This window comes from Echinococcus granulosus, assembly GCF_000524195.1.
Source record: "Echinococcus granulosus chromosome Unknown EG_S00008, whole genome shotgun sequence".
NCBI classification, from domain to species: domain Eukaryota; kingdom Metazoa; phylum Platyhelminthes; class Cestoda; order Cyclophyllidea; family Taeniidae; genus Echinococcus; species Echinococcus granulosus.
The window spans coordinates 890,447-903,336 of NW_020170388.1; the positions used below are offsets into that span (position 1 = coordinate 890,447).

The 12,890-nt window shown below is 43.4% G+C and overlaps 3 protein-coding genes across 3 annotated transcripts; 2 read left to right on the forward strand and 1 right to left on the reverse strand. All coding sequences in view use genetic code 11, as the record gives it.

Moving 5' to 3' along the window:
* Nucleotides 1–2,182: 2,182 nt before the first annotated feature.
* EGR_01972 (Tyrosine-protein kinase SPK-1) lies at nt 2,183–9,157 on the reverse strand (the record flags this gene model as incomplete). The annotated part of the gene is made up of 6 exons (XM_024491221.1): nt 2,183–2,415; nt 2,535–2,666; nt 3,531–3,681; nt 5,672–6,081; nt 8,168–8,317; nt 8,698–9,157. The coding sequence occupies 6 exons, from the start codon at nt 9,155–9,157 to the stop codon at nt 2,183–2,185; spliced, it is 1,536 nt and encodes a 511-aa protein (XP_024354364.1).
* Nucleotides 9,158–10,177: 1,020 nt separating this feature from the next.
* On the forward strand, nt 10,178–10,901 carry EGR_01973 (hypothetical protein; the record flags this gene model as incomplete). The annotated part of the gene is made up of 4 exons (XM_024491222.1): nt 10,178–10,293; nt 10,381–10,519; nt 10,555–10,683; nt 10,719–10,901. The coding sequence occupies 4 exons, from the start codon at nt 10,178–10,180 to the stop codon at nt 10,899–10,901; spliced, it is 567 nt and encodes a 188-aa protein (XP_024354365.1).
* Nucleotides 10,902–11,805: 904 nt separating this feature from the next.
* Nucleotides 11,806–12,147, forward strand: EGR_01974 (hypothetical protein; the record flags this gene model as incomplete). The annotated part of the gene is made up of 1 exon (XM_024491223.1): nt 11,806–12,147. One exon carries the CDS (start codon nt 11,806–11,808, stop codon nt 12,145–12,147), a length of 342 nt encoding a protein of 113 aa, XP_024354366.1.
* Between the last annotated feature and the right edge of the window lie 743 nt (nt 12,148–12,890).

Sequence of the window (12,890 nt, forward strand, 5' to 3'; positions counted from 1 at the left end):
TCAGTAGCGGCACTGTCACACACAATTAGATGATAGTGAGAAACGTGATTCCATCCTGAGAGTGTAATGAGGAGCCCGTCTGCTGACCCACCGCCACCTCTTCCAGCTGGCAAATACTGCAACTGTGTTGAGGGGGATGTTGACTCAAGCATTGTCCACATGGTGCACTGGTGCGATTGGCAACGTGATGAACGTAGGGGCAAAGATGGTCGTTGACCTTATCATGTGACGGTGCTTTGACCATAATTCCATGCTTATGGAATTGGACAGAGTAAAATAGTGGGGGAAGAGACCTCATTTCTCCCTTTTGTTGTCAGCACACAATCCAAATGATTGGACGAGTCCATCCTGGTACATCTGTATTTAATGTATTGATTTGGGTTGGGATTTGACTCATTACACTCTTCTAAAACCACGCGTCATTTTGGCATTAAGAGAAGTATCTCTGTAGTGGTAATTAGTAAAGTCTAGCCATACATATAGCAAATTTGTAAGTGTACACACTGCAATCTAACGGAAGGCAATATAGGCCTAAAGTTCGTAACTAGCATGCAAGGATTTGTTTAGGTTGCATCAGCTAGTCACTCGTCGATAAGCACTGCGATAGTTAGACCGAGCAGAAATGTTTTTTGATCTAATTTTCAAGTGTTTCCAACACACTTTATTGTCGTGTACTTTGAATGACATATTTGGACTTAATAATTCCTTACGTATTTGCTCTACTCCTTCTACACTTCTTGACGAAAATGCTCTTTCTGATTGTGTAAGTAATTTTGCTGACATAATGCCTACTTCTTATATGCTTTAGAAAATGGCTAGCAATGTGACCTACGTGAACCAGCTCTTTCAGACATTTAATGTTACCGCTTTCCAAAATTGACGACAAAATTTGCTACCATTTAATCTAGAATCTGAAAACAAACAACTTTATTTAACCTCCATTGATTAACCAAGCAAACTTCATACGCATTTGCTGATTATCTCGAACCTTCCCACTATTATTTCGTTGCTTTGGCAATGCTACTGCAGGTTATCAAGTAGCAATAGGCGAATGAGAGTTGGGAACGGTGGCGCTGAATCGGGCATGAAATACAGCACAAATTTGACTTGTGACGAATGTACAAAGCCATTTTGCATGCGAATCTTAAGCGTGCATTAAATTACGTGCAAGCCTAAAGAAACGATTGGTCTTATCTGCAGTAATAAAAATTGGCAATTGTGTCTGCATGCCAAAATCTACCATACCATCGCGAATGGGAATTAGGGAATTGCATTGTGAGTGTAATGGTGTTCACCGAGACCTTGGATGACATCAACAACATTAATACTAGCGCAAATATGTACTTTAGTGGATAAGGGATTGTGAGGCATTAAACATATGTATTAAATAAACTAAAAGTATTTTACTATACAGAATGTCTACTAGTGTGTTTTCAAGCACACCTTAATCAGAGATTGCCTATTTTTGAAATCGCACATTTAATATTGACGTCATACATACTACAACCCCTGCTCTTCATCGCTTCGTAAGAGCTGGTTGCATCAAATCGCACCTCAAACAGAGCCATCGAGTTTTAAATTAGCAAATCTAATTTGCTTGTTCTTGGTAAGAGGAGGTACAATTTTTAGATGTATGTGGCATAACTTTCAATGCTACTTTTCTGATATGGACTAATAGGGTTGAATTTGCTTAGGAATCGCATGGAAAACGTATTCGGTATAGCTTCTGTTTTGAACCAGTTGTCGACTGATAAATCGAATGCCTTCGCCTTGAATCAGTAAGACTGGCCCAAAGAAAGTTATAGAAGAGGGTGTACAGGAGATGAAGGCGGTGATTTCTCTGCTGTCGTGTCATGTGTACCTCAAGCAGGTCCAATGCTTTCCCAATTTCATAACCAACCAGGTATTGTAAGCTAAGAAAATAATTTGCACTACTGCTGAATCGTTGGAGGAGGGAATGAATTTGTAGGAAATGCTTCCTTTCCAACCCACTTTAGTAGTAAAGACAGCATCTCCTAGGCTTTGTTTCAGCAAACGAAGGGGCCGAAATTGACCAAATTGTGGAAATTTAAATAATTTATGGTCGACTGAGCCCCAAAAGCATGCCTAAGAAAGCAGGCAAAGGTACTTTCAGAAAAACATCTTTTAAAGTATCGCAAGAGTAGGCGAGTAGTATGGTGGATTAGTTGTCAGTCATTCTGTCCCAACATCCATCGTAACTGCCCTCCTTGGTAATGATGTATTCCTCAATTTCATGACTGAGTTCTCCAAATGAGGGTCGCTGTCCAGGCTGCTCCTTCCAGCAGGAATTCATAATGTTATACACTGCTGCTTCACATTCAAAACCTTCACTGGAAGGGGCAGGGAGACGTCCGCCCCCTAAAACAAAATCCTGCACTTGCACACTCGTGCGACCTGAAATGAATGAAGATGGGAAACTCAGGAGGAGATTGACCACAGTACAATTTCATGCAGTAGAAGGGAAATTATTCCCTGTTGTTGGCATATACCCCACATTGGTTAAAATAACCCACCCTTGTAAGGCGTTCCTCCGTAAGTTAGAACTTCGAACATCAGCACCCCGAAAGACCACACATCAGCTTTGCTATTCGGCTCGTAACCGCTCCTCATTGCCTCAGGCGCTGTCCAGCTCACAGGAAAAGCACCTCAAAGGAGAGAAAACTGGTAAGAATGCCAAGGAGTACTAACAAAATAAACACATTGCACGTGGCCGGACTTCCATTGCTAGCACTCAAGCACCCTGACGAAGATGCACATTAGAGTACCAGGAAATGATAATTTGGAATGATACAAGTGCCGAAGTTAATGCTCAAATCTTGCATGAATAAGTTGGGTTGTGCATAGCTATTTGACAATCACATCCGCAAAATACTTTACTCGACCTAACACTCACGTCAGTGGTGCACAAAGCATTGTCATTGCAGGGGAAGTAGAAAGGTCTCCATCCCCTGTATTTAGTGCATCATAAGTAAGCGGGAGTCTCGAAATTCACATTACCTCCCCTTAGTTATCAATGTGTAAGCTGAAGGAAGTATATTGACTTGCCAAGATTGAACGACCGGTGGGATCCTAGCGACAAGTTGTGCAAAGGCGGCTAGCCATCAGCTCTACTTTCATTATTAGCAGGGTTGCCTCTTATGTGGACCGCAAGCATGAATGCTAAAGTTAATGCTCGAAACTGCGTGACATGCTCTTCATCGCTCCCTCACATCCAGCCGTAAGCACATTGCATGAGTTAAACAATACTGGTGAAGCTGTGGGATGTTTCTAGTCCGAGAACAATGATATCTCTCGGTTTTTAATCAGCAGTTACAGAAATCAAAATGCGATGAAAACTAGCTCTGTATGGCAACCACAATACAGCTGCCCTGAAATGGCAGGTATTCCTCTGACACCCTGGTAGCACATATCTCAATGCAGTACCAAAGTCGATGCAAACTGAGGTGGTCCAGCAATGGGCAAGTGTGATGCTTCTCTACCACCTAGAGTAAAGATACACTCAGACTTACTTTCAGTAAATTTCTGATTGAAATCATGGATTCTGGTCAACCCGAAGTCGGCGATCTTCACGGAGCCATCCTGGTCAACAAGCACATTCGCCGCTCGTAGATCTCTGTGCACCACGCCCACTTTCTCCAGATACACCATGCCCTTCACGACCTAGTCGTCCAGTCAAACAAATAAAGGACACGTGTATCGGTGAATAGCCTGCACTTGCCATGGCACACGCCTGCTTTGTGGTGGGTTTCATGCAATTGCAGTGGTGGTAAAGATTTCAAATGACAGAATCAGTATAATAAAATGCAATCTTTCGCCCATCTTTCCATCACATGAAGTCTTCCCATTGTGTGAAGCACCTAGTGCTGACGGCTAAAGTGAGCATTTGGGCCAAATATGCTCAAATTCCACTGCTTCAAATAATCCAGGCAGTTCAATCCAGTGGATGTGAGTTGTTCAGGCTAATCGACTTGCGGTGTTCATTGGGTAGCATCACAACCACATCACATTGAACCTAACATCAAATGAGGAAACGGTGGGAGGAGGATGCTCACATAATCTCATTTGGCTGGTTTGTTGCATCACAGAATGACCTAGTATCTGCAGAGATGCACATGAGGAAGAAACAGTAAAAATGCAGTGACAAAAACGCAAAATAATGATGCTACGTTGGCGACCCAGCGTTTTGTGCATGGCACATCTGCCACCACTCACCTCATCTATGAATTCTCCGATAAAAATAGCTCCACTGAGAGCGATGCATTTGTTTTCGTCATCCATTTGCCACTCTGCATGACTTTGTGTTCTTGTGCGTGTGCGAAAACGGCATCAAAAATCTCCACTGCTTGGACTGCTTTACAAAGATTACATCGGTGCCTGCTATCGTCACTCCAGCGCTCACTTCAAATGTGCCATAAATTTGGAGAATGTTTGCGATGAGATGGCTCACCGAAATGCTTAGATGTGCTTGCGACACATCATCTCCCTACAAAATTTGTGTGCAGAGATGAAACCATACTATGTGTGCCGCACTCTCAACAACTTTCAACTTCAAAATTTCATCAATTCGGCTGCTCAACCACACCAATTACCAGTCCAGAAATGCAACTATTGATGCCAAAATGGGGTGTAGTTAGGCGACTCTGTGCTGAATATTGTAACTTGAGTGTGGCTGCAAGAGGTTGGTGTGGTTCCATCGGTGAAATGGCTCATTGTCAAGCGAATGGAATCATGAGGACTCCATGCTCAATCACACGGACATGGTACAACTACGGTGAAGGTGAAACGGATGAAAGATATGAAAGCAAGGAGAAGGAGTTTACGGCAAGACACCCTACAAGTGCATGCAAGCAATCAGGTCAGCATCTATCCCCACGGCCACAGTCATCAGGATTTCAATCACACTAGCGTGCCGTGTGGACATAATGCTTGTGTCAACATTCCCCTCAACACAGTTGCAATATTTGCCAGCTGGAAGAGGTGGCGGTTCAGTAAATGGGCTCCTCATTACACTCTCAGGATGGAGTCAAATTTCTTAACATCGTCTAATTGTGTGTCCATGGATGTGTGTGTGTGTGTGTGCGTGGGAGTAGGAAGTACTTTGTCCAGTCAATAGGCATACAGCATCTCAATGAGAACTCATTCCATACCCACTACTTTGTGCTACGCATGGCCATCCTGTCAACGCAGATTGGCAGGCGTGTCTTGGTGATGGCAATCACATCACACCGTCAAGTACAGACAATACAAAAAAGTGGCTGCTGATGCCCGTGTGTTAATGATGATAGCTGTGCAGCACCAGCTCATGCAACGCATCCTGTTTGCATTCCCAAGACAACTGGCGATGAGTGAATGAAAGGTGGGTGGGATTGGTGCAGACGTAAGCAGATATACCCTCCTGTCAACACTGCTACAAAGTAACAGTCGGTGCACTTGTTTACGTTTTGTCATTTTAGAACCAGCTGTAAAATACCATTCTTCTTCTTCTGCCTCTCCTTCCTCTTCCTCCGCTTCATCGTGTTTGATAGAAGAAGAAGCGAAGGAAAAGCGTTGTGAGATTTCCTGCCACTCAATGTGTGACAGTGTCGCCTCTGTTTCACAAAGCGATAAATGGGAATTGGGGGAAGGTAGTAGAACAGTGGTGTACACCAACCTGATCAATAATGCTGATGAGTTGGCGGTAGTCGAGAACTCGTCGATCAACCTTCTGGAGGTAGTCTCGAAGAGCACCGTTGGGCATGAACTCAGTGATGATGAGGACTCTCCCGTCTGGCGCATCACAACAGAAGCCGAGAAAGCGTACGATGCGTTGATGTGACAACTTGTGCATCACCTTCGCCTCCTCACGAAAGGCTGCGTCGTTTGTGAGGTCAAGGCTCTTCTTCACTGCCACCTCCATGCTGAGTATGTGACCACGGTAGACCACACCAAAGTTGCCTCTTCCCAGTTCCTCACCCAGGTGTACGTCGGTGTATGAGATGAAGCAATCCTTAAAACTCAAAGGCGGTGGCACTCTCCGGGGACGCGCCTCAATCAGACCCACCTCACCGTCGACAGGGCATGCTGAGTGAGAAAAAAGCGACAGGAAAATGGTAGGAGTGCTGAAAGAACAGGTCCTCTCTTATCGCTCACTCTTACTTTTCTTCAAGATGTTTTGCATAGACTAATGAAACATTTTTTGCAATACGCTAAAATGCTATAGACTGCCGCCTCGAGCGGGTTACTGCACTAAGGTACCATAACCTCGCTGATATGTAAAAATGGTATCCTTCACTCAATCGGCGACTGCTTTCAACCAAATGACTTGGACAATCTTTCATCCGGAGAAAGATACTTCGTGTCCAACGCTTCGGTTAAACAATTTTGTAGTAATAGAAGTGACCTGCATGCGAATCGCACTTCAGCAAACATTTGCTGACTATTTCTGCAATTTGTAGTTCATGGCGCGAGTCTGCAATCATCAGTAAACGCATACCACTGGGCAAAGTGTCTCAGAACCGCTACCCGTCAAACCAAAGTATCATGGAACGCTAAATCAGAATACATAAGAGTCTGAACAAACACCTCACGTAAGATTAGGATGTTGCCGCTTTGGGCACACAATTTATGGCATCATGGATTGTAACAAACAAAGTTGCGTCTGTTTGTACCCAAGGATGTTCAATGTCCACGGAAAGAGATGGTGTCGCATAAAAATCAGCCAGACGTCCACAAAAATGCACTTCTCGGAGGGACAAGCAAGCTGGCCTCTTTAAAGCCCCTATCGTGAATGCACGTCGCAGACATCGCAGACTGGCAATATTATTGCATATTGGGTAACAAAGGCACATTCCTAATGCATTTCTCATATTGCATGTGTATTTCCAAGGCATGCACGGATGACGGTAGACTGGCTTGGATATCGTCCAACTTCGCAACTCCACGAAATGCTCCTCATGCCTGGATGTCATGGAAGAGGATGCAGTGTCCAGTGTCCTACAAGTGCTTCTCACAATGCGACCGCATCACACAACAGCATAACTAGAATAAATTGAAATGTAACAGGTGAACAAGAGGGACATTGTGACACTACCGCGTCAAGAGGCAAAATCATCAATGACACCTGAACACTTTGAGGACTTTCTGGCCAGTGCAACAGCTGAGACAAGTCTTTCACAACGTTTACTGCAAGAGTTCAAAAGGGATAATGTAAACCGGCTTTGTGATTCGTGTTTCCAATCTGAACGAAACAAGCAGCACCGACAAGGCGATAACGATTTTACGCCTTCGCACACATTCACAATGGCTTGTAGAGTCGTCTTGCTTCGACAAATTCGGCAAGTCGATAGGTATGCACAGTTGAGGCACACAACCACTTGATGTGATACGATTACACAGAAGGACCCTTCTAAGTAAGTGTCAGTTTTACAATTGAGTTGCAGTGACCGCTTTTGGAGCGACTCCTGTCGTTCCACACACGACATCATTCACCACACCTCGGCATCACTTTCACAGATCAGGTAGAAGAGTTCAAAATGAAACAGTGAAATTCACTTTGGATAGCGCAGCACAAAGTACGATGAGCTAGATGTTTCGCAGGTGGCATAATTTAAAATGAATTTGATAGTATGCCTATTTCCAGTGTTGAAAACTTCACCCATCAATGAAGGTTGCAAATGAAGGCCACCTCTTTCTGCATTACAAAAGCTGTTGCATGCAGGTTAAGTAGACGCACGTCAGCCTGAAGGGCATTACTTTCACAGACCAGGAAGAAGCGTTCAAAATGAAACAGTAAACTTCATTTGTGATAGTGCAACACGAAGTACGAGTACGTGAGACGTTTCCCAGGTGAACGCATGTCAGCCTGAAGGGCCACCGGATTCATCCGTCTGCTTCGTAATGATTAATTTAATGTGCTTATCGCCAGCCAAATAGTTTTCTCTTACTTCGGCGTAGTTTAGTATGCTGGTATTATCCTTTAATTTATTGCGCTTAACATTCATCATGATATCATTGTGCAACTACGAAAACAGAGCAAATTTATACAACAATGCTCTTTTCTACAAAACAGTTCACAGTTTTCGCTTCTCAATTGTTCAAATCCAATGACAGCTGCTTAGGTGAATATGGCACCAATTTAGCCTACCCATTCTTGACGATGGTGACTTACAGTAGTAGTGACTGATCAATTCGTCAAGGGAACGAAAAGGTGTTGCCTCGCTAATGTAGAATTGCCCTGTGCTCTCGTTGTAATACACCCGGTAATGTCTGATTCTGACCCCGTTAACGCGGACGGAAAGACAATATGGGCTGCCGGGATCTGAAAAGGACAATGCAGACTTAGAAAGACGGCTGTCCAATTGCATGCTTTTTGTGCAAGCACTCTGCTTTCAGTCAAATGGGCATATGCATGCTAGAGTCTTGTCTCAGGATTTCGCCAAATTACTTCACTTTTAGGATCTATGTGATTGTGTGTGCATTGCTGCACACCACAGCACACTTTGGACAGTCTGTCAGGAGTATTTCATTCAGCAGCCATTCACCGCCTACTTAACCAAATGCATCGTGATTAATCCACTTCGCGTAAGTAAGTGTGAAATTGCATAATAGACGGCTAAATCCTACTAGCGTTGGATGTAATTGTGCAACTTCATGGAACAATGCAAAGCTGCGAAAGGGCAATTTGAGGTAGGTGCTTACATGTGCATGGTCGGATGATATATGTGCCAGATTGGACTCCGGGCATGAGAAGTTTGCGTTCTGCACCCATACGACCGACATCATACCAAGCTTCAAGAACATTAGAGAGAGACATGTCGGATGTGACGTAGTTCGGGGGTATAAGGCCTGTCTTTTGCGTTCGCAAGTTCGTTGCCAACCACCAATCATCCGTGTTGTCGACCACCGTAAGAAGATCACCCATGGTGAAGCTGCACTCGTCTGGTTGTGTGGCCACGTAATCGTAAATTGCTTGGACTGTAAATGGCTTTGTAGGTTTCGCGTATCTGTTGGCCTGTTCCTCCGGTTGATTGCATTGCGGACTTAGTGGTTTGTTGGGATTTAGAACAGCTGTTGGTTCTGTGGGTAAAGGATTTGGTCTAGGATTACGCTTGGCTCGTCTTTTGTCACGCCAAATACGAAAGCGTCTACGGACGCCCATTCTTGGAAACTAAAACTGTCACAAAAGTTATGCAATTTTCAGATGTATGCGTACTAAATTAAAAAGGAACATATAATGGGACAACTAGAAGTAGGGGTGCACTGGAAATTTTAAAGGTGGACGCGAGTATGGCGATGTGTATGTTGGTCTTAACATAGGAATAGAGCCTTCTTAGACTAAAATACTAACATTAGTGTTGTAACGGCATGCACTCTCGTGTACGCTAGTAATTCACTCTTCTAATGCTCATTTGCACCATTACCTACTTGAAGGAACTACCTGTTCTGGTAGCAGTTATGATAGCTTCTGATGACCAGTAGGCTGCAAGGTGCAAAAATGCAAAAGTGATACAGAAATGTAATTTCTACACTGGTAAAATGGACAAACATACAAGTTTCACAAAATACAACTATTGCAGGAGCACTGAACTGCCGATGTTAAAATCGGAAACAAAGATTAACAACCTTGAAAATTATGCATTTGATAGGCATAAACGGAAAAAATATTTTCTAATAGTGAAAGTACTGTGTCCAACAATCTAAACGGATTACCTTCAAATTACAACTGTGAATTTTACCTAAGACAGATTTTGGCAGAATCGTTAAAGTGAAAGTACAAGAGCCGCATAATGAAGACCGATTGAAATTCATCGCTACATTAAAAAGGCTCTTTAACCAAAGCAAGAGATGTTTGAAAGAAGAAGGCCATTTCTTTACTGTTTTATGTTTATAGCTGTTATGAAACAAATCTAAATGGTGGTGGTTGTTATTTTGCAGAAATACATAAATGCATACAGGCGAATTTCGCTTACAGATATTGTGTATGTACATGTGCACACACACACACACACGTTTATGTATATGTATATATGTATATTTGCAATACGTCGATTGTCTGGTTGACTACTGGTTCTCGTAAAGGACTACTTAGTGTCCTTATCATTGGCTGGCCTTGCGTTCATGCCGTTGGGCCAAAATCCTTCTGCATATTGAGTAGCCATTTTCTGCCCGGGCTGTATGCATGTGTGTGCTGGATGTGATTTTGGCAAGGGATAATGCATTTAAGCCTGTTACCTCCAAGGCTACTCCCAAAGTTGACCCAACGTTACCAGATCATATTTCCGATCACACTTGCAGGTGCGTATTCACTATTTACCTAGAATGATGTGCTAGTGGGAAAGTGTGGAAAGTGGATTGTTTCCTTTCCTCCTCTTTCTTTGCCAGTCACGCCGGTTCTCCCTCGTTTGAATTTGCCCTCTACGCTCCCCTGCATCTCCACAGCCATTACCTCGATCCTTCGTTGCATTTCATCCACATTTCTTTCCACGCACCTTCCTTATTCACCTCTTCCACCGCCTCCTTCGTCAATTTATATTCACCTTCCCTCTAATCTCACAGATTGCCTACTCGCACATTGCCCCAGTCACTACTGTAATCATCTTCACCGTCTTCTCATCACTTCTTGCACCACCTTGCTCTTCCTCCCATCATCTCCTTCTCCACTTTATCTCACTCTTCTCTCACGACGTATAGGGTCCCTGATTCATGCCTTCTCTCTCTAGCTGAGTTCCATCATCTTTCCTCCTCTAGCTCCAACTCTCCAATTTAGCCTCTCCTCCACCTCTTCTCGTCCCTTCTTTCCAAAGTCCCAAATGCGTCATCTCCATAACACTGCACCTTCAGTCTTTCCTTCCTACTCTCCCATTTCCTCCTCTTCATATTTCATTGCTTACACAGTCTACTGAATCTCTGCTCCGCCTCCATTCCCCTCCATTCTTTTGCCTCTTCCACTTCAAATACCCGCTTATATCAACAGCGTATTTTTGCTGAGGATACTCCTCCACTTCTGATTATCTCTTCTCATTTCCTCTCCACTTCCTTCCCATCTCCTACGCAGTTGCCTTCTTGACCTGCACACACTTTACTGTCGCATTAGGTTCCAATATCATGATGATGTTACTTCTCCCACACTCTTAACCATTTTTAACCCCTCATTCCAGCACAATTCAGGTAGACACCTCTAATCATTCTTCTGTGGTTTCTGTTCTATAATTACCATGTTTACTAAGTGCTTTATTTCACAACCCATTCTCCTCCTCCTCCTCCTCCTCCTCCTCCTCCTCCTCCTCCTCCTTCTCAGCCTGATAGACTACATACGCCTCACCCATTCTCACTTTTATACTCAAGCGACTGCGAGTATTTGCTGCCTCATGTATCATGTGCTATTGAACACTAATAGATCAGCACCAATAACAAGCAAATACACTATTGCTAAAAAGTCATCTGTAGTTCAATATTATGGTGTATACTGAACGAAAACATGTATATAATGAAGACATGATGAGAACATCCTCAGTCCCAAGATTTACAATATTTTTAGACTGGGCTTTGTGCGTCGTTATTGCACTTCAACCGTTTAGCAATGACTTCGCTTTTGACTTTGCATCTTCATGAACTACACTAACATCGCTTTCCAAGGTCGTCGCGCGTGCGTATACCTGCAAGAGGTAGTCAGGCTCAGCTCCTTGCGTGGCAGTGGATTTCTCCTGTATTCATTCGCCAATATGGCTAACGATTGAGGACGACCAGGTGTTCAGCGATGGGTGTCTTTTGTGTCGTGGCTCCAAATGACGGAAATGGATTGCTTTCATGTCTGCGTACGTCCTTGCGAGTTGGTTCAGAGTAGATAGATGGATACGTCTGAGGCGTGGGGAAGTTGGTAGTCATGCAGTCAAAATTGCGAAATTACTCAAGATGGAAGGTCAGTCAGGATGTCATGCTTGTCCTTTTGATTCATTCGTATGTGTATATACTAGGGTTTTTGTCCACCTCCCCTATATTTTAAAGACTAAATGTACTCGGTGTTCTTCGTTTATGTTTATTTTGACAGGTTTAGATCTTCAGGAAGTGGTTGAACTTGCCCATTTCATTAAGTATTTTTTGCTCTGCTTAATCTGCCTTGTATTTGGAGCGATTGTAATAATTATTTAGGGATTAGTTTTCCGAGACAGGTTATCTATTTTAACCGCTATGGCGAAATTGAGAGCCTGTTGAACAAAAGCTTGGATTTCTCCTGCCTTCTGTTTTTCGTGTAGTCCACCTAACAGGATCTCCTCATAAAGAGATGGCCTTCTAAAGGAGCTTCAGGACTCCTTTATTTGAACATCGGCGAAATGGGTGTGGGGTTAATGGCGCGGTGAGCAAATATCCGTTTGGTCATTTGATGTCCAATGCTTCAGCTGTACCCATTAGCAACTTTTCGGGAATTAAAGTTTTAGTGCTATGCTTGGATGTTCAAGTGAAGTATTTTCATCTTCAGCTATTCGTTATAGTCATGAAACCTCTTCAGGGCAGCTGATGCGCTTTTTACCTGAAAAATTCGGTCTGTCCAAGAAAATCTGTCTTAGCTGTATGATTTGTACATTGTGTCCTAGCGAATAAAAGATTTCGTTTTGATCTTTTCTCAATTAAGTTCAAGTTCCTTTGTTATGTGCGGTGTTGGCTGCTTTTGAAATTGTTCAGGAGTCTAACTAATATTGTTGCTTTGTTTGACGGATTTTGGCTTTTGATACTTTTCTATCTACCTCGATTGAGAGTTCCTATTCCCTCCATTATAAAGGAAGAAGGAGTTCCAGCATTAGGTGTCATACCACGCTCCATGGCTGCTGTGAGCCTTATTGCCTTATTCTGCTCTTGCAATGCATTAGCTAGTGGTGGAGCAATCACGCAGGTGA